The 21069-nt window shown below is 43.4% G+C and overlaps 1 protein-coding gene and 1 long non-coding RNA gene across 2 annotated transcripts; one reads left to right on the top strand and one right to left on the bottom strand.

Moving 5' to 3' along the window:
- Positions 1–8106: 8106 nt before the first annotated feature.
- LOC127619757 (progranulin-like) lies at positions 8107–10644 on the bottom strand. Its single transcript, XM_052092739.1, has 5 exons — positions 10596–10644; positions 9962–10150; positions 9737–9877; positions 8421–8562; positions 8107–8284 (listed from the first exon to the last, which is right to left on the bottom strand). The coding sequence occupies exons 1-5, from the start codon at positions 10623–10625 to the stop codon at positions 8262–8264; spliced, it is 525 nt and encodes a 174-aa protein (XP_051948699.1). The 5' UTR covers positions 10626–10644; the 3' UTR covers positions 8107–8261.
- Positions 10645–18146: 7502 nt separating this feature from the next.
- Positions 18147–19621, top strand: LOC127619761 (uncharacterized). Its single transcript, XR_007967612.1, has 3 exons — positions 18147–18183; positions 18406–18467; positions 18541–19621. It is a non-coding gene; the product is annotated as an uncharacterized LOC127619761 (long non-coding RNA).
- Positions 19622–21069: the final 1448 nt, after the last annotated feature.

Below are 21069 nucleotides of genomic sequence, written 5' to 3'. Positions count from 1 at the left end.
AGCCCCCCGCGAACCTCCCGTTCCCCGACACGCTCTCTGGTCCCCGTCCATGCTTTCGCGGCGATAGCGGCTCGCCTCACGGCCTGGCTGTCTATCCTCCGAGCCCGAAGCAGATGAGCTCGCCGCTGCATCGGAGAGTGTGATGTCTGATGCCGAGGACTCCCCTGGACTGCCGCCTTCGGGCCAGCAGGCCCAGGCTGAGGCCGACGCTCAGATGTCTGACATGCTTTCCCGGGCCGCCGTGAGCGTGGGGTGCTCGTCTAGGTGCCACCCGCTCCACTCTCACCACCCTCGACGGCGGAGAGCGCCACGGATACGGGGCGATTCCCCAGGTCGATAGGGCAGTTGCGTACCATCTATGCCCCGGTAGCCCTACCTCGCGGGGTGCTCGACGCTGGGGCTGAGAGCTGGGCCCGGGTTGGGGCGGAGCAGGAGCTGGTTTCTTCGCTGCAGGGGGGCGAGCAGACGGGGCAGGGCCCGTAGCGGCAGGTGTGCAGCGGGGCATGATGTGAGAGATGGCCTCCGTCTGCTTCTTCACCACGGAGAACTGTTGGGCGAAGTCCTCGACGGTGTCGCCGAAAAGGCCAATCTGGGAGACAGGTGCGTCCAGGAAGCGGTTCTTGTCAGCCTCACGCATCTCGACCAGATTGAGCCAGAGATGGCGTTCTTGGACCACTAGGGTGGCCATCGCCTGTCCGAGTGCCTGCGCTGTGGCCTTCATCGCTCTCAGGACGAGGTCGGTCGCTGAGCGCAGTTCCTGCAGCACATCAGGATCAGGTCCACCCCCGTGCATGCTTCTGAGTGCTTTGGCCTGGTGGACTTGCAGGAAGGCCATCACATGCAGGGCGGAGGCATGCGTCCAGCCGCACTGTAGGCCCGTAGCGGCAGGTGTGCAGCGGGGCATGATGTGAGAGATGGCCTCCGTCTGCTTCTTCACCACGGAGAACTGTTGGGTGAAGTCCTCGACGGTGTCGCCGAAAAGGCCAATCTGGGAGACAGGTGCGTCCAGGAAGCGTTTCTTGTCAGCCTCACGCATCTCGACCAGATTGAGCCAGAGATGGCGTTCTTGGACCACTAGGGTGGCCATCGCCTGTCCGAGTGCCTGCGCTGTGGCCTTCATCGCTCTCAGGACGAGGTCGGTCGCTGAGCGCAGTTCCTGCAGCACATCAGGATCAGGTCCACCCCCGTGCATGCTTCTGAGTGCTTTGGCCTGGTGGACTTGCAGGAAGGCCATCACATGCAGGGCGGAGGCAACGCGTCCAGCCGCACTGTAGGCCTTCGCGTTGAGCGAGGATGTTGTCCTACAGGGCTTGGATGGGAGTACGGGGCGGCCACGCCAGGAGGTAGGGCTACCTCAGCCTCAGGCCGAAACGAAGCCGCCCGACGCTGCATTACCTGTTCCGCCCCGCTGCGAGGCCCTGCCGGGTACGTCCAAAATACTCGTCCCTTTGGTGCCCCTAGCGCAGAGCTGGGAAGCGTGGCTTTAAGCTTCCCAACGCATCACGCTGGCTGCACGGACCATTCGACTTCGATTCACGCAATTCAGTTTGCCCGGCTCCGCCCCCTTCAGGAGCGTCCGCTTCCGCAGTACACGGCGAGCATGCCAGTTCCCTGCGCGCGAAATCGCGACCCTCTTAGCCAAGAGCGCGGTAGAGCCCGTCCCTCCAACCGAAATGAGGAAGGGTTTCTACAACCCTTACTTCATTGTACCCAAGAAAGGCGGTGGCTTACGGCCAATCCTGGACCTCGCGAGTTTTCAATCGGGCCTTGTTAAAACTCCCGTTCAAAATGCTCACGCAGAGAAATATTCTGGCTGGTGTTCAGCATCTAGATTGGTTCGCAGCGGTAGACCTGAAGGGCAGCGTACTTCCGCGTCTCAATTCTGCTACGGCACCGACCCTTCTTCACGGTTCGCATTCGACGGCCAGGCGTTTCAGTACAAAGTCCTCCCCTTCGGCCTGTCTCTGTCCCTCGCGTCTTCCACGAAGGTCGCAGAAGCGGCCCTTGCCCGCTCACGAGTAGCCGGCATCCGCATTCTCAACTACCTCGACGACTGGCTCATCCTAGCACACTCTCGAGAGTTACTATGCACACACAGAGACCAGGTGCCCCGGCACCTCAGCCGCTTGGGGCTTCAGGTCAACTGGGAAAAGAGCAAGCTCACTCCGGTTCAGAGCATCTCTTTTCTCGGGTTGGAGTTAGACTCAGTCTCAATGACAGCACGTCTCACGAGCGAGCGTGCTCAGTTGGTGCTGGACTGCCTCGCTTCCTTCAAGTCAGGCACAGTGGTCCCTCTGAAACTTTTCCAGAGGCTCCGGGGCATATGGCGTCCTCGGGGGCATATGGTGTCCTCCGCGGCGGTCGCGCCGCTGGGGTTGATGCATATGAGACCACTCCAGCACTGGCTCCAGACTCGAGTCCCGAGACAAGCATGGCACCATAGCATGCATCGGGTAAAGATCACCCCCGCCTGCCTCAAAACACTCCGACCCTGGACAGACCTCTGCTTTTTATGGGCAGGAGTGCCCCTGCAGCAGGTGTCCCGACGTGTTCTGGTAACAACCGACGCCTCCCGGTCCGGGTGGGGTGCCGTGTGCAGCGGGCACGCAGCAGCGGGCCGTTGGAAAAGGGCCCCGCTGTGTTGGTACATCAATTGCCTGGAGTTGCTGACCGTCCTTCTTTCTCTCAGGAAGTTCCTCCCGTTAGTTCGGGACAAACATGTCCTCGTGAGATTGGACAGCACCACGGTGGTGGCGTACATAAATCGCCAAAGCGCGTCGCGCTCCGCCACATGTCACAACTTCGCCCGCCGTCTCCTCCTATGGAGCCAGCAGCGACTCAAGTCAGCTGCGTGCCACTCACATCCCGGCAAGCTCAGCGTCGTAGCGGACGCGCTATCACAACAACGCCTGCCTGGCGGAGTGGAGGCTTCACCCCCAGTCGGTCCAGCTGATTTGGGAATGGTTTGGCAAGGCCCAGGTAGACCTGTTTGCCTCCCAGGAAACCTCCCACTGCCCGCTCTGGTGCGCCCTAACAGAGGCTCCCCTCGGGACAGGCAGCTGGCACACAGCTGGCCCTCGGGGCTGCGCAAGTACGCATTTCCCCAGTGAGCCTTCTTGCACGGTGCTGTGCAAGGTCAGGGAGGGCGAGGAGAAAGTCACGTTAGTGGCCCCCTACTGGCCCACTCGGACTTGGTTCTTGGAACTCAGACTTCTCGCGACAGCTCCTCCCTGGCAAATTCCCCTGAGAAAGGACCTCCTCTCTCAGGGACGGGGGACGCTCTGGCACCCGCGCCCAGACCTCTGGAACCTCCACGTCTGGTCCCTGGACGGGATGCGGAAGAGCTAGCCGGCTTACCGGCGACCGCTGTGAATACAATCAACCAAGCCAGAGCCCCCTCTACCAAGTACCTTTATCCCCTAAAGTGCCGCTTGTTCGCAGATTGGTGTTCTTCCCGAACTGATGACCCGCAGAGATGCGCGATCAAGTCAGTGCTCCTGTTCCTACAGGAGAGGCTGGACAGGAGGCTGTCCCCGTCCACCCTCAAGGTGTATGTTGCCGCCATTGCCGCCCACCACGATCCTGTAGATGGCAAGTCTTTGGGTAAGCACGACCTGATCCTCAGGTTCCTGAGAGGCGCCCGGAGGTTGAATCCCTCCCGGCCAGGCCTAGTTCCCTCCTGGGATCTCTCGGTAGTCTTGGCAGGACTCCAGAGACCTCCCTTCGAGCCGCTTGAATCAATTGGACTCAGGGCCCTCTCTCTTAAGACGGCCCTGCTGATCGCGCTTGCCTCTATCAAGAGGGTCGGGGACCTGCAAGCGTTCTCTGTCAGCGACACGTGCCTGGAGTTCGGTCCGACAGATACGTCTGTGATCCTAAGACCGCGACCGGGCTATGTGCCCAAGGTTCCTACCACACCCTTCCGAGATCAGGTAGTGAACCTGCAAGCGCTGCCCCGGGAGGAGGCAGACCCAACCCTTTCCAAACAGAGGCTCACCCACTGGGTTGTCGACGCCATCACACTGGCTTATCACACCCTGGCTGTGCCCCTACCCTTGCGGGTCCGAGCTCACTCAACAAGGGGTGTTGTGTCCTCGTGGGCACTGGCCAAGGGCACCTCCCTAGCAGACATCTGTAGAGCCGCGGGTTGGGCAACACCCAACACCTTCGCAAGGTTTTACAACCTCCGCGTTGAGTCGGTTGCGTCTCGTGTTTTCTCAGGTCCGAGCCCGTAGAACTCGGTAACACGTAGACCGACCGGACGGGTGGATCGCTTGCACCCAGCGCCCTTTTCCTGACGTCAAGGTAAAGTAGTGCGCCTTCTTCCCAGGGTGCCCCACTCCGAGTCGGGACCCTGGTCGATTCCTCCCCAGCCCTCCGGGTCCGCGGTTCAGCGGAGGAACTCGCCGACCCAAGCCACTGCGGGTACCCTGATGGCTACCCTGTACTGGTATAGGTGCTCCACAGGTAAGGCCTCCTGCTCGGACTCCCCCTGTGTGTAATTACAGCTGCCCCGGTCGCCGTGCTGTAGCAACTCCCCCCTTTCGAGGCTGGATCTACCACCGCACCATACTTTCCACACGAGCCCTAAGACGGCCGTGTGACGTGTCTACCACTTTTCCTCCCCAAGAAAAAGGGCAGGTGTGGTCTCCGCAGGGTCTGGGTAAGACCCCCTTTCCTATATGCGTGTAAGGGCCCCGGCCGTGGTTGCTCTATGCGAGAAACATAGAGAGAAAAGAGGCCAAGCCAGGCTGGCCCGTTCCCATGTTGGCAAACATCGCCTTGTTCCCCTTCCAGGGTAACTAGAAGGATTCCGATGTTCTTATGGGGCATTGGGGAAGGGTACATGCAGCCAGGTACAGACGATGCGCGGCACTGGATGAAATCCCTGCCCGCCTCTGTATCGGCGGTTCACGTACACGGTTCAGCGCATGGCAAGATTGGAATGGGTCCCCTAGTGTCGCTTCTCCGAAACAACATGGAGAGAGCGACAGAAGGGGAACGTTTGGTTACGTATGTAACTTCCGTTCCCCGAGGGAGGGAACGACACGTTGTGTCTTTCCTCCGCCATGTCGCTGAACCGAGCCACTGTTGTGGCCGGACCATTTCCGGCTCCTCAGAAAAATCTTGAATGAACTCCCGTATTTGCGCCGCTTAAATACCCGTATGTGCGGGGGCGGGACATGCAAATACCGGCTGCCAACTCTCATTGGCCTTTTTTCATAGATCAGATGTGGATATCGGCGCTCAAGAGAGACCCCTAGTGTCGCTTCTCCGACACAACGTGTCGTTCCCTCCCTCGGGGAATGGAGGTTACATACGTAACCAAACGTTTATAAGCACATTTCAGCTTTTTTTTAACATACAGTGAGGAAAATAAGTATTTGAACACCCTGCTATTTTGCAAGTTCTCCCACTTGGAAATCATGGAGGGGTCTGAAATTGTCATCGTAGGTGCATGTCCACTGTGAGAGACATAATCTAAAAAAGAAAATCCAGAAATCACAATGTATGATTTTTTAACTATTTATTTGTATGATACAGCTGCAAATAAGTATTTGAACACCTGTCTATCAGCTAGAATTCTGACCCTCACAGACCTGTTAGTCTGCCTTTAAAATGTCCACCTCCACTCCATTTATTATCCTAAATTAGATGCACCTGTTTGAGGTCGTTAGCTGCATAAAGACACCTGTCCACCCCATACAATCAGTAAGAATCCAACTACTAACATAGCCAAGACCAAAGAGCTGTCCAAAGACACTAGAGACAAAATTGTACACCTCCACAAGGCTGGAAAGGGCTACTTGGAAATTGCCAAGCAGCTTGGTGAAAAAAGGTCCATTGTTGGAGCAATCATTAGAAAATGGAAGAAGCTAAACATGACTGTCAATCTCTCTCAGACTGGGGCTCCATGCAAGATCTCACCTCGTGGGGTCTCAATGATCCTAAGAAAGGTGAGAAATCAGCCCAGAACTACACGGGAGGAGCTGGTCAATGACCTGTAAAGAGCTGGGACCACCGTTTCCAAGGTTACTGTTGGTAATACACTAAGACGTCATGGTTTGAAATCATGCAACGGCACGGAAGGTTCCCCTGCTTAAACCAGCACATGTCAAGGCCCGTCTTAAGTTTGCCAGTGACCATTTGGATGATCCAGAGGAGTCATTGGGAGAAAGTCATGTGGTCAGATGAGACCAAAATAGAACTTTTTGGTCATAATTCCACTAACAGTGTTTGGAGGAAGAAGAATGATGAGTACCATCCCAAGAACACCATCCCTACTGTGAAGCATGGGGGTGGTAGCATCATGCTTTGGGGGTGTTTTTCTGCACATGGGACAGGGCGACTGCACTGTATTAAGGAGAGGATGACCGGGGCCATGTATTGCGAGATTTTGGGGAACAACCTCCTTCCCTCAGTTAGAGCATTGAAGATGGGTCGAGGCTGGGTCTTCCAACATGACAATGACCCGAAGCACACAGCCAGGATAACCAAGGAGTGGCTCTGTAAGAAGCATATCAAGGTTCTGGCGTGGCCTAGCCAGTCTCCAGACCTAAACCCAATAGAGAATCTTTGGAGGGAGCTCAAACTCCGTGTTTCTCAGCAACAGCCCAGAAACCTGACTGATCTAGAGAAGATCTGTGTGGAGGAGTGGGCCAAAATCCCTCCTGCAGTGTGTGCAAACCTGGTGAAAAACTACAGGAAACGTTTGACCTCTGTAATTGCAAACAAAGGCTACTGTACCAAATATTAACATTGATTTTCTCAGGTGTTCAAATACTTATTTGCAGCTGTATCATACAAATAAATAGTTAAAAAATCATACATTGTGATTTCTGGATTTTTTTTTTTAGATTATGTCTCTCACAGTGGACATGCACCTACGATGACAATTTCAGACCCCTCCATGATTTCTAAGTGGGAGAACTTGCAAAATAGCAGGGTGTTCAAATATTTATTTTCCTCACTGTATGTGTTAAATTTACAGTAAAAAAAAAAACATCATAAATTTTATATTAACCTTCTGAAACTGTAAAAATATGATTTTCACTTTATAAGGTATTGTTAGTCTCTGTAGTAATTACAAAAGGGCACATGATGACATGCAGTTCATCAATAGAGTCTCTTCCTGGAGTAATGATCAATAAACATGTAAAGACAGAGCTCAGTGTCATTAACACAAACCCTAAACACAAATAATTACTGTAAAAGTACATGTACTCTCTTGTGAAACCTATTGTACATTTTTACCATTAATTATACAGGAAAATCATACTTTTGTACATTAATTTAATGTTTTTTTTAAATATTGTATTGTCTTAAAATATATTCTATTTTTTTTTATGTACATTTTACATTAATGTCGTTAATCAATTAAAGTTTTTTTTTTTCTGTAGCATTTTTACAGTCTTTTACCATTAAAATTACAGACATTTCTTACAGTGTGAGAGGATTTTCATTTTTGGGAGAACTAACCCTTTAGGTGAAAGGGGTTAAGAATCGGTTGATGCTCTGCAGGAAACAAGATGTAGCACATGTCTTTAATTTTATGCCTTTGAGGAATTTCTGGTGTGGATTACGGGGGCCTCTTTATTATTCTCTTAATTATTTTTCTGCCTCCAATCACTACAGATTATGGTAATTAATTACTTTGTTATTAGATTAGATACCCAACACAAATATAACACCCTTATAACAAATGTCACATGAACCCATTAATACATTTTACATCTAGCTTTGTCGTTATTTAGATTTAACTCCAGATTATGTTTCTCTGCCTTTCTGTCATTACCTCAGGGTAGCGTTACTTAATCTTGTTTGAATGAGTGCTATTGTATTTATGACTGAGTGCTTTTGTCTTTCAGCATTTCTTCACATTAAAATGGCGGAAAAAGAAATAGTTCCCATAATATGCAACTATTTGCGAATATGCTCAATCAATCCTCTCAATACAGTAACGGAAGTATCAATAGCCTACTGTAGGATTGATCCGCCCATACCTAGCGTTACATAGAATAGCATACGATTGAGTTAATGTGCTGTCAAGATGGATGGAAAATCGAAAATAAGGAGGTACAAACACATTCACAAAGACAAACAACTGTTTATTTAATGATTTGGAAATACAAGTTGAACTTGCCACCTTCACATATTTTGAGCTAAAAAAAAAAAATCATTTGGATATTAGGCGTGTAGGGCAATGGCGAAGCTTGAAAGGCTTGTGCACACAAAAAAGTGAACCAAAACCACGGGATTGTTTATTCTCCTTGCAACATCGGCCCTATAAAAGACAAAAAGTACTAATTGAGAAATGGGTAAGTTTTACTTGATCTATGAGTCATATGAAATATATTGATTTATGTGTATTTATTAAAACTTTATTTTTAGTTACTACCACAAATACCAAAGCAACATACAGTCTGGTTTACCGCTGCAGCACCCCCACTGGCCTGTTCTTGTCTTGCAGCATAACTTCTCTGCTGGGCAGTAGACATCTCCATCACATTGAACAACCTCAGCCTGGTTCTTCCATTCAAGATCCTGGTCCAAGTGCACAGACTGCCAAAAAATAAGTTTCAGAAAGCGCTTCTTTTACTTCTCTCTATGAAGTGCTACTTTATTTAATATTGGTCAAACAGGCCTAAACCAAAAGCGGGAACCTGTTAAATGAATGTTCCAGATTTAGTACAAGTTAGCTTTGTGGCATGCTTTTGATTACCACAGAAAATAACTTTGTCAGTCCCTCAGTGCAAAAAAGAAAAAAAAAAAGAAAAAAATCACACATAAAGTAATGCAGTTACCATGGAAGTATATGGGGTAATTTATTGTACTGAGATAAACTTTAAAATATAATGTTAACATGACTGTTTTGCATAATGTCTTATCTGTGCAATGTTATACCAAGATTATCAACTCCTGTCATGACCAAACATTAAAAGGATCTGTTCTCATTATTCATTTAAGGATAGCAGAAAGGGAACGTTTACATAGAGAAAAATTTAACTAAAAATTAGAACATATACGGTTCATCCATCTATAATATTTGTCTAATAATATTAAATAATGATTTAGATTGTACCATTTTAGTGATTTAACAAAAATGTTTGTGCAGAAGAATTATATGAAATTAAACAGAAATATAAGTTTCACATTTCTGCTTTTAAACCCTTTGGAATTCCTTCCCCATAGACTTCCATTGAAAGTGCAATAGCCTACTGTAAACACTACATTTTTTGTTTGTCTTTACAAACTTAAGGACATGTTCAAATTATTAAGCTTGTTTGAACCTGGAATATTCCTTTAAATGTTTGTACTTGACAAATCATTTACACCTTTTTTATATTACCCTCCTCCCATTATAATCATCAAGTCATATTACTTTTTTATTGGTACTGTTTTTTTACTTGTCAGATGTTTAGTTCTTTTATGCAGCCATATACTGTTGCAAATGGCGATTCAAAGTCATATGACATCGTTTTCAATTATAGGTGAACTTTTTCACCTGTTGCTCAAGATATTTTGCCATCCACCGTTGACTACAATAACTATAAAGTCATATGACATGCAGTGGGTGTGAGTTAGTAATCTAGAAACTGTATGGAAAAAAGAAATGTTTCTTCATTTGACAAAATCCTACAAATTCCTACGAGTCTTTAAGCATTACAGTGTAGGTACTGCTGATAAACAAATATGTATTACTTTTGGAGTTATAGAAACGAGCACTGGCACACACCTGAGTTTTCTGAATTGCTTTGGAGGCCGGCTGTGGAGAAATCAATGGCAGTCTCAGCCAGCCCTTCAAACAATGGGTTGATGTAGAATCGCAGGTATAACCATGCGGACAGCAATGAACTCCATCCCTGCAGCACTGACCCTAAAGAAGCACGGAGAAAAAACATAGCTTTAGCTAAAGCTATAGCTAAAGCATAAAATGGTTGCACATTTTAATTTCACTTACCATCCCGTATGGACAGCAGAACCACTGCCCAAAAGGATTCCGACAGCATGTTGTAAAATCAGGGCATAAAGTGATGGCGTCACAGTGCACTATTGATGTAGATGCACTATCTACTTTGCTAAAGAGATCAGTCATTGGCTCATCTGCAGCTACAAGCGCTGCCATGAGCAACACCAATACCGGAACCATCTGAAAGTTAAAATGGGAAAAAACAGGCAAAGAAATGAAATCTTGCATTGTCTAAAACACAATCACAAAACAATGGAAATGTTTGTGACTTAATATACATATATATATATATACATACGTATATATATATATATATATATATATATATATATATATATATATATATATATATATATATATAAAATAAAAAATTACATTCTGTTATGCATGTATGTCCACTGTTGAACATGATTAATAGACTAATTAAACTAAGCGAGAGTGTAAATGTCTGTTTAAGAGAGTGTGTTTTCTAAATGTTCACAGGGTCTCAAGGGCCCATGTATTTGAAGAAAAAAAAAACACATTTCTAAATTACCAGCATCTACAGATGATATCACTAATAATGTGACAAAGTGTACACAAAGTCAATAATAGATAAAATGACATTATGTCAATTAATATTTACCTTGTTTTTAAGGTGCATCTGCTCTCTCATGGCTCTGGTTCTCCTGCTGTCTGGTGTCCCAGTTCTGGTCTGTCACTCATATTTATTCATGGGGCTCCTCCCACTGGAAGAACAGGAAGTTTATTCTATTTTACTATGACAGTTAGATACCCCTTAATGAGCATTTAATCAGGAGGAAGTGTAAGTTCAAGGATGCATGGCTTTGTACAGTATGTTTATTTGTGGTTTGCTTGGGAGTGGCAGACATGGGCGAGGGGGGTGATTTAAAGTGGAAGTTGAATGAACAGCTTATAAAGGATGAGTGTAGCTAACCTGAAAATAACATAAATAAAATTAGTTTATTAAATTATTTTTTACATTTCTTGACAATACAAATGAATAAACAGTTTAAGAAAAATTATGAATGTGTTAATTTAACGTCGTCAGTGCAACGCACAACCCTAATTCCAAAAACGTTGGGACAGTATGAAAAATTACAATTAAAACAAAAAGGAGTGATTTGTAAATTCTATTTAACCTGTGCTGTATTGAAAGCACTACAACTACACATTATTTGATGTTTTACCTTTTGAATTTAATTTATTTAAAAAAATAATATTTACTCATTTCAAATCAGATGATTACAACACACTCGACTGTCCCCAAAAAGTTGGGACAGTCGAGTGTTTACCACTGTGTAACATCACGATTTCTTCTAATATTACTATAAAGCATTTAGGCACTGAAGACACAAGTTTAAGTTTTGCAAATGGAATTTTCCCACAATCAAACATTATGCAGGTCTGCTATTGTACATATTTTGCACTTCGTAATGCACCACACATTCTCAATTGAGACAGGTCAGGACTGCAGATATGCCAATCTAGTACCCATGATCTCCGTTTATGCAGCCATGCACCAGCCAAAATGTGGTTTGGCGTTGTCCTGCTGGACAACATTTTTACATTACTTTCTGCATTAATGGTGCCCTCACAGATGTGAATGTTACCCATGATGCGGGCACTAATACACCCCCACACCATGACAGACACCGGCTTTTGGACCTGACGCTGATAACAGCTTATCCAGGTCCTTTTCCTCTTTGGCCCGAAACACACAACGGCTGTTTTTTTCCCAAAACTATTTGAAATGTGGACTTTTTGGACCACAAAACACAGTTCCACTGTTCTGCTTTCCATCTCTGGTGAGACCGAGGATAGAGTAGTCAGCGGCACATATGGACACTGTTGATGTATGGCATCTGCTTTGCATAGTAAAGTCTTAACTTGCATCTGTGTATACTGTTGTGAACAGTGTTGATTGACAAAGGTTTACTGAAGTCTGAGGGATCTGAGATCATGTGCATTTAGAAGTGGTTTTCAGCCTTGCCATTTATGCACAGAGATTTTACCAGATCCCTTGAAACTTTTAACTATATTGTGTACTGTGGAGGATGAAATGCAAAAAAAAAAAAAAAAAAAAAAAATAATCTCACCAATCTGTCTTTGAGGAACAATGTTCTGAAAGTGTTGGATTATTTGCCACCGCATCTGTTGGCAAATCAACGAGCCTCGACCCATCCTTGCTCTTGAAGGATAAGCTTTTTTTTTTATTTTAATTTTTTTATATTCTATGACACAATTGCCTCACCTGTTAAACATCGCCTGTTTCGTATCACCGTGTTATTTGAACTCATCAGATGGTTATTAGTCCTAAATTGCCCCCGTCTCAACATTTTTGGAATGTGTTGCAGGCATTCATTTCAGAAATAACATATATCTTTAAAAAGCAATGCAGTTCATTAGGTAAAACATGAAGTTCACTGTCTTTATAGTGTTTTTGTTTGAATACAAGTCAAAGTAAAATTACAAATCACTCCTTTTTGTTTTTATTGTCATTTTTCATACTGCCCCAACATTTTTGGAATTGGGGTCATGTATATATATACAGTATAAATATATATAGTCCACAGAGGGGTTACCAGGATATCATGTTTGGGGGGGCATTTGGCTTGTTTGGGGGGGCAACATAAACAATTGAAAAAATTGGCGCAAAATTAAGCTATACTACACACAATCTGTTTTAGTGCATATCTTTTTCTAAGACAGGAACCCAGAGATAGGCACAGGGCCCCTATTAGACTATAGGGCTTAAACTGGATTTTTGTTGTGTCAGACCTCACTCATCTGCTAGCGATGGAAAAATATGCACAAAACAATCCACTTTTAAATTGTAATTTATCATCAGATGCAGAGGCGTTTCCAGCATTGAAGGACATCCGGGGCTTAGCCCAGACAATTTTATTTTCACACTAGCAACCACTTCTCTGTAGTCCAAAGCTGGTGAGAGGGTATTCTTTGAGTTTTGCTCTGGCTGGGCCTGTTTCTACAGTTTCTAAATCTTCCACTCTAGTACTATCCTCAACATCCTCTCTCCTCCCTGAATCATCTGTGATGCAAAAGAACAGATACAGCACATAACTTCTTGCAAATCAGCTTCAAACAACTAATTCATCAAGTGCTACATATGTCAAATTGTGGACCAATACCATTGAAGAAAATGTATTGGGAAGAGCAGATCAGTGGGATTGCCCTTAGATCTATCATGATTCTTGAATTTTCGTGTCCATTAACATAAAGTCATCACAAAAGAGTTATATTATAGTGAGTAAAGTGAGGTAAAAAAAATATTGAATATTTTTTGACATAAATAGTCAAAATGATGTATAAGATCCTAAATTAAAGCAATACATGAATGACTTTAGTCTAAGTTCATTGACACACTATGGCATTGAACTGTATATAATTCTCATCATCTCTATGAGAATAATTCATCTGTCAAAATCCTTTCATTAGGATCATTGAGATAAACAATGTTTCACTTTTAACTTTCTCTAAAGTAAAGTGACTTATTAATTGTTAGCAGTTTCCATGCCTGATTCTGGCACAGCTGCTGCTGCTGCTCCTCAGTCTGTAGCTCATCTTTGCTACACTCTACAAAACCATTTAATCAAATCAAAGTGTATATTTCCTACAAACTAATATCACGAAACAAGTCACACGTACATTTTATGTTAATGCTTATTGGTTATCCTTAGCGAAAACAACACCTGATAAACAAGAAAAGTACACTCCGAATGAGGCTCGAACCGCGGTGTGAGAGGCGACTGCGTTAACTCGAAGCTACCAAGCTGCTTCAATACAAACAAGGAGGTTAGAGGCTACAACTCTTGAGGTCTTGAGGAATTCTTACCCACTGACTTCTTTCGGAAAAATCCCCAAAGCCTCATTTGCTTAATTTTTGCTGTCTTTCCTGCTAATTGCCGTTAACTCGCCACTAAGTAACGGTAGTTGATGTCAACGACTGTGCAAGCTCCTCCTCTACCTGCTGCATATTCAACAGAGAGGAAGAAACGGAGTCGCCCATAGGCTACCGACAGCAAAGGAACTTATTCTATAGGCTAGATTATGCCTATGTCTATTTTTACAGGCTGTATGCAGTATGTGCAAAGCCAAAGCACAATGAAATAAGGCAACTTATGATTTCGGGGTTTTACATAGGCTTTTGTCCGGTTTCATATTTGTCAGTCAACTATTCAAAATACATTCGGGGCTACACTCAAAACAACAGATGGACAGATTATTTCTCAAATTCTCAGGGGAGGCAGAGCTTATCCTAGGGGAGGCACTGCCTCCCCCAGCCTCCCCCTAGACACGCCCCTGATAGTCCATAACATCTTTTGTGTTTACATGGAGGAAAATTAATTCAGGCTGGAGCAACATGAGGGTGACAGAATTTTTAGAGAGGAATAAATTCTTTAACTGTGTCTATCATTTATAGTCAAGTATCATACAGTAAAAAACAAAAAACAAAACACAACATCCTAAAAGCTCTAGCCAGAAATTATTTGGGACAAGGAGGTTGAATTACAATGATTTTCCAAATTTAGGTCGCATTGATGTCACATGTTAAAATAAAAATCCCACTCACTGATTATGCAACACTTGGAATACTCCTATAAATCTACCATAATCTAAAACCACAGTAACATTTTCACTTTTCTTTTTTAATGCAGTGGGACTAATTACATTAGCAGGATTTAAAACATTAACTGTCTTGAGGTTGTCAAATTTTCACATAAAACTGGAAAAAAATAAATAAACTGGAACCAAACCTGGAATACAATCCTGCTCAGTAACCAATTCTAAAAAGGTATGGAAGTAAATTCATGACAAAAGTCTTTGAAGCAAGAAGCAACAAAAGCATGTTGAATTGCTCTGATCAAAATAAAATAATAAATGCATTGTATTATAACGCTAACTACTATACACACAGTAAGGATACATAAATTGAAGGAAGGTGCTCAACCAAGCTATATTTGTTAGTTGGCATTTCATGCCATTGCACAAAAAAACAAAAGTCACCAAACAAAGAAACACAAATCATCAAACAAAGAAGAAAATGTCATCAAGCAAAAAAACTAAAGTCATCTCTTTACCATACAAATACACACAAAATTACTATACTTCTTTCACATACCTATTATCAAATAGGTATGTATTAGAGACTTTACAGTTCTAGAATGAGCTTATTGACAATAAAAAAAAAATGTCAGTGTAGCAGCCAATCACTCATCAAGTCTTTAAGGTCCTGTTAGCATGTGGGTTTAAACACAGTCCATAATGATCTAAGTTTGGAGGCTTCTTTGAAACGATAATCCACATAGAAAACACAATCTCACACAGTGCAGCTAATCCAAAGTAAAATTCCACTTTCAAAGCATATTCATAGTCCACCTCTTGAGACGTCTTCAAAACACACACAAAGAAAACCCTTTGTGTTCAAATACAAGCAAAACAAAATAATGAGATGTGCTACCTATCAATTAAAGCGTCTTACTCAACATACAAAAATAAAAGAAATAACAGAAATAAAAAAGTACTTAGATTTGAGTATTTAGAACAACATTGTTCCTCAAAATAGGATAAAAACAGACTTGGATACACACCTGTCTCCACTACTCACTCTCTCACTAATATAGGGCACTTCCATGAAGAAAAACTCCATTGTGCCCCCTAGGGATTTGGATGAAATTTTGTACTACTAAAATTTAGATTTGGATGAAATTTTGTACTACTAAACTACTAAACCCGCAGGGGGTTACTTTGCATCTCAAATTTGTAATTCACTTTGTTTAACTGCTTCAGGATTTTTGATGGTCCTTGCCTTTTAGGGGCCAGTTTGGCCATGAATCCATCCCCTGCCCGAAACAATGGATAAGTACGAATCCATACAGGTTCTCCTACTTGAAAGGCTTATTGCCATCATCTGAGATTGCAATATTTCTCTTTATGTGTCTGTGCTCTTGCAACATTCTCTCTGCCCTTTCAAGTAGGGCTTGCTGGCGTTCGATCATATCAAATGCAATGTGATCTTAAGAGTTTGATTTACTCTCTCCATTAGGTTAGTCTGAGGGTGGTACGCGATAGTGAGTTTTGTACATCATCCCACTGCCGGCACATGGTGTTAAGGAGTTGTGATGTAAACTGTGGCCCTCTGTCAGACACAAGATATGCGGGTGTTCCCCAGTGAGTAAAGATGTGTATGACCATTTCTGTGAATAACCCAGGAGGAGATGTGTGTGTCAATACTAAAAGATCCGGTGTGTTTTAGCTGATCGCTTCGGGAACAACTCAACCTGCTTGCTAAAATAATCCACAATGACAAGTAGATACTCAATCATCTTTTAACTTTTTGGAAATTAGCCCATAAGGTCAATTCCCAACATATGGCCAGGCTCAACCACAGCTGTAGACTGTAAATATACAGTGAGCTTGGAAATTCTGGGCTTGTATTTATGCGCAAGGTTTTCATACGACCCAAGTGTCCACTCAAGGGGTTGTTGTGTGCGAACAGTAGGAACAGGAGACATGTTAGTACAACCACTTGAACGGTCTGGCCTTTCTGGCTGTCTGGGATGCATCTGAACAGGAAGTCATTTATTATGACATAATGAATGTGTTTACGATCTATCTGGGGAAGCTTGGCAGCCTGCCACAATGACTGAAGGGATTGGTCATCTCTTTGGCCTTTTTTTTTAGATTTCCTTCCAATGTTTGGGTACATTTCCATTATTACCTTGTGCCTGACACACCACAATTTGACCTTGAACTTCTTCTACATCTACTCAATGTGACAGGTCATCAGGAACAACATTACATTGCTCTTTCCAGACTTTACCATGAAATCAAAGCTTTGGAGATGGATAGCCCATCTAGTCAGACAGGAGGTTGAGCGAGGATGATTAAACACCCAGGTAAGGGCTGCATGGTCAGTGAGTACCTCGAAGTGTTGTCCTTCCAGGTACTGCCATCACTTCTCCACATCCTTGGAATACACATAATATGTCATCTATATAAACATAACAACACTTTCCAATGAGATCCTGCAAAACTCTGTTCATCAACCTCAGCATTTTTTAAGCCAAATATTTTGGGAATTCATATTTGCCTTGCTTGGTAACAAAAGCAGTTTTCTGGATGCTGGCTTCATCCATACTCACTTGCCAATATCCACTACATACGTCCAAATTGCTAAAGACAGATGCTCCATACAAAGACTCAAGAATCTCATGGCTTTGCGGCATAGGAAACCCATCCAATGGATTGAGGGCTCTGTAGTCCACACAGAACCGAATGTTGCCATCTTTCTTAGGGACTAAGTCAACTGGTGCTGCCCATAGAGAGGTGGATGATCATATGATATCCTTGCTTAGCATTTTCGCTATTTTGCTTTTTTTTGCTTTTATCGCTATCAGTGAATTGTTGTTTATGAATTGGCACTGGGTATGCACTTTTCCATATGGGTATGGCATCAGGGATCATTATCTGGTGTTTAATGATCATTGTCTGGCCTAAAGTATCAGTGCAGACAGTAGGCCAGTCTAACAACAGACTCTCAAATTGTTTTCTATTGGTACGTGAGGCATCTGCCAGACTCACTAAACCTTTAATGGAGTTGACGGGGGTGCTGGATGTTGAGACAGATGGCAAAGTAAGATGTACACTAACTGAAGTTGGTGAAGGGTGGAAAGAAAAGGGTTGCAGCAACTCTTCTCCTTCAGATAAGGTGGCCGAGTTACGGTCTAATTTAATTCCAGCCTGGCCCAAAATAAGAGAAAACTTAAAATCCTGATCTCTCAAACCTATAATCTAAATGGGTAGGTATACCCATGCAATGTGCATTCCCAGGTCACCCTGCCTAAATCAGCATGAACATGGTCATTGGCTAGGGCAAAAGCATTTACTACCATTTAATCAAGTTGGGTCAGGTTGACCAGCTTGAAGGGAGATGGTGGTGATGGCATAAGATAATTTTATTGGATGAAGAGGCCATCGCCCCAAAGAGATAAGGAGAACAGAAACTGTACAATATATGTGTGGCAAGGCGGGTTAGAACCCACCCTATTATTTGTGATTTGTTACATGACTGATGGGTGTGACAGCCTATGGGCTGCTGTCCCTGACCTATTTAAGGCAGAGTTCGGGCCACCTGGGTATGTGTCATCGTCAGATTCGCTTTTGCGTGTGCACGCGCAGCTCTGTGGGAGGTATGTACTAGCTGTTTGGCTAATGTTGCTGCTAGCACACACACACACACACACACACACACACACACACACACACACACACACACACACACACACACACACACACACACACACACACACAGACACACAGACACACAGACACACACACACAGACACACAGACACACAGACACACAGACACACAGACACACACACTATTAAAGTGGTGGTGTATTTGTTGTAGCCAGGTTCTGGCCAGGATTGGTGCGACTTTGCTTCTGGGGTGCAGGCTGTCTTTTATCTCCGGTATGTCTATTTCAACGGACTAATGTTTGTTTTGGTGTGACCCCCGGTAACCTATGCTTATATCGTATTGCAGTTAATGTGTACCTTCAGATGGAACACCGGTACATTGGCGGTTTGCTTATCATGAACGAAGCTGTGAGTAACTGAATAATCTGTGGCTCTAGCGATCTACTACCTGGTATGTATATTTAACCACTTGAGCATGATGAGGTTGAGTATTTTTCTTTCATTCGTTTTGTTTATTTTTAGTGCGTTAATCTGCTCTGTAGCGGTTCGTCACTGTGGGGCAAATGCTTCCTAGACGACAACCTTGTTAGACTGCACTGTTTGTTCTGCTGCCTTTCATACTAGTGTGACTTTGTTTTCTTTTGTTTTGTAAGCTTTACGCTAATATTGGTGGTCTTGGTGAAGGGTGGCTAGTCTCAGGGCCGTCACTAAGCATGAGACTTTCCAATGTTGTACCTTAGCCCCACCTTTTACGATATCGCTACCAACTGTTTGTTTGTTAATTTGTTGCTTTCTTTGGTTTGTGCTTTTCCTAGTTTAACTTTCTAATTACTTTTTGTTTTGTGATTTAATTTGTTTGAAGCATAATTAATTGTCATTTCCATTTTGTATTGTTTGACTTATTTTGTTTGTTATTATTTTTTTCTTTATCGCAGTTGGCTGCTCCATTGATTGTTCAGGCCTTACTGGCAATTTGGTGTAAACCTTTCTGGGTTACACCAGTCTGTCGAACTTGTGGCCAGTAATTCGCCAGTTATTGACCTTCTTCAGGGTTGGAACCTGCTTTACTATAACTGAGTGTCTGTTGATTGCGAAATAAATAGTTTTTTTTTTTTGTTTGTTTCAGGAACTGGAGGCCCCCGGTGTAGGGAAGCTAGCTGTTCTTGTCCTTTTTGTGGTGTTTCCTTCACAGAGTGTTTTGCTGTTGGCACTTGCCTTTCTCTCACTTGGCGTGTGTGAGTGTTGGTGTGGTCTTAGGATACTCACTGTGCAGCTAGCCACCCTACTGGTAAACCTCAGCCTGAAAGTTTTTCTTCTTTATTTTCCATTTTTTTTTGGTCTGGCGCCCACTGAAGCAGTGTAAACTCTTAACCGTTCTTATACATTTTAAATGTATTATTGTTGTGAAAATAAAAAAATTTGTTTTGTATTCATATCCACGTCTCTTGTTCTCTGTGGTAGCGCACCTGTGTGTCTTATTAAATTTCCCCGTTCATAGAAACGGGGTGGCGTAGTCTGCTCTTCATCTTGCTTCATTTTTACATTTAGTGTAATTTTTGTCCAACCACTGCCCCGCCACATATGCATGTTCTAAAGTGTCATTTTAGATGCTCCATGGACCACCTCGGCTTTGTTACTTTGCAATAAAAGTATTTTTTTTAAATCAGAACTTTGTGCGAAATCTTTGACTCTACTGCGCTTCGATTGCTGTTTTGGGGAATCTGCCACGACAATGACTGTAACTTTATAATTGTTAGTTTACATACAATCTCCATATCTAAATGCTATAATCTACATTAAATGTTTTAGTGTTGACTGAACAACTGATCCTGTTGATAGATTTAATTTATTGTTCTTGTGTAGGAAATAATGATGTCTAAGCAGCCACACAATAAACTGTACTGTACAAAAAGAACTACATGCAAGACAATTAAACATATTTATTTGGACATACATTATAAACATTGCACACAAAAGTTCAACAGTATGTATTATTAAAAGCACTGTACAAATACTGTATAAATACAAATTTAATTGATACTGAATTAATGTCCACACTGTTTTCCAAATCACCTTTCCCCTTAAGGGAAGACAAGCACATTCTGCAAAGACACTCAAAGAAAGTGAATTGCAGGCAGAAAAAATGCAGGAAAGCGGAAAATCATAATACAATTAATTTCAAACGTGATAAAACATCTCACTACTGTTGTCTCGTCAAATAATTATGGTCTTTCATTGTAGAATTCTCACAGCATGAAAACAGTTGAAAACATTGTCACTACTCGCAGACAGTTCAGGAAAAACACTGTTACTTTTTATACACAGTAATAATGTAATTTCAAAACATGGGAAGCATTCACAAAGGCCAACGCTTAATAGAAATGAACAAACTCTCAACATTTTTTGTGAACTTTCAGCACATGTACACACACCTGTTAGCACAATAATTATCATTTATATGTAATTCATTGCACTCCATTTCTGGACACCTATCGTAGCCGGTCCGTAACAAAATTTTCCAAAGCTTTTTCAAACAGATGTTCCTAAGTCAATCTTTCTGTAGGCAGTCGATGGAAGAAGCAGCATCTGGGACTGGAGCGTTTTGCGAATGGCTTCTGATCATAATAACATTGCTGTTTTAGATAAAACTTTAGTTTCACTTGATAATTAGGATAACCATGATCTGCACACATTTTTTGGGAAATTTTAAAGACATCTTACAACATTTTAAAAGCAAACATCTAACCGCATGACACGCAAGCAAGCAAAATATTGTGGACAGCGGTGTGGCGCCGCTCCTGAATGCATAGCTATATGTTATATACAATAATATATTAATACAATGTATTAAATGTTCCATTGTCTTTGATAAACT

Source organism: Xyrauchen texanus, chromosome 26 (genome assembly GCF_025860055.1).
Source record: "Xyrauchen texanus isolate HMW12.3.18 chromosome 26, RBS_HiC_50CHRs, whole genome shotgun sequence".
In the NCBI taxonomy this organism is placed as follows: Eukaryota; Metazoa; Chordata; class Actinopteri; order Cypriniformes; family Catostomidae; genus Xyrauchen; species Xyrauchen texanus.
The sequence above is the reverse complement of the archived record's forward strand: the minus strand, read 5'-3'. Positions and strand labels throughout refer to the sequence as shown.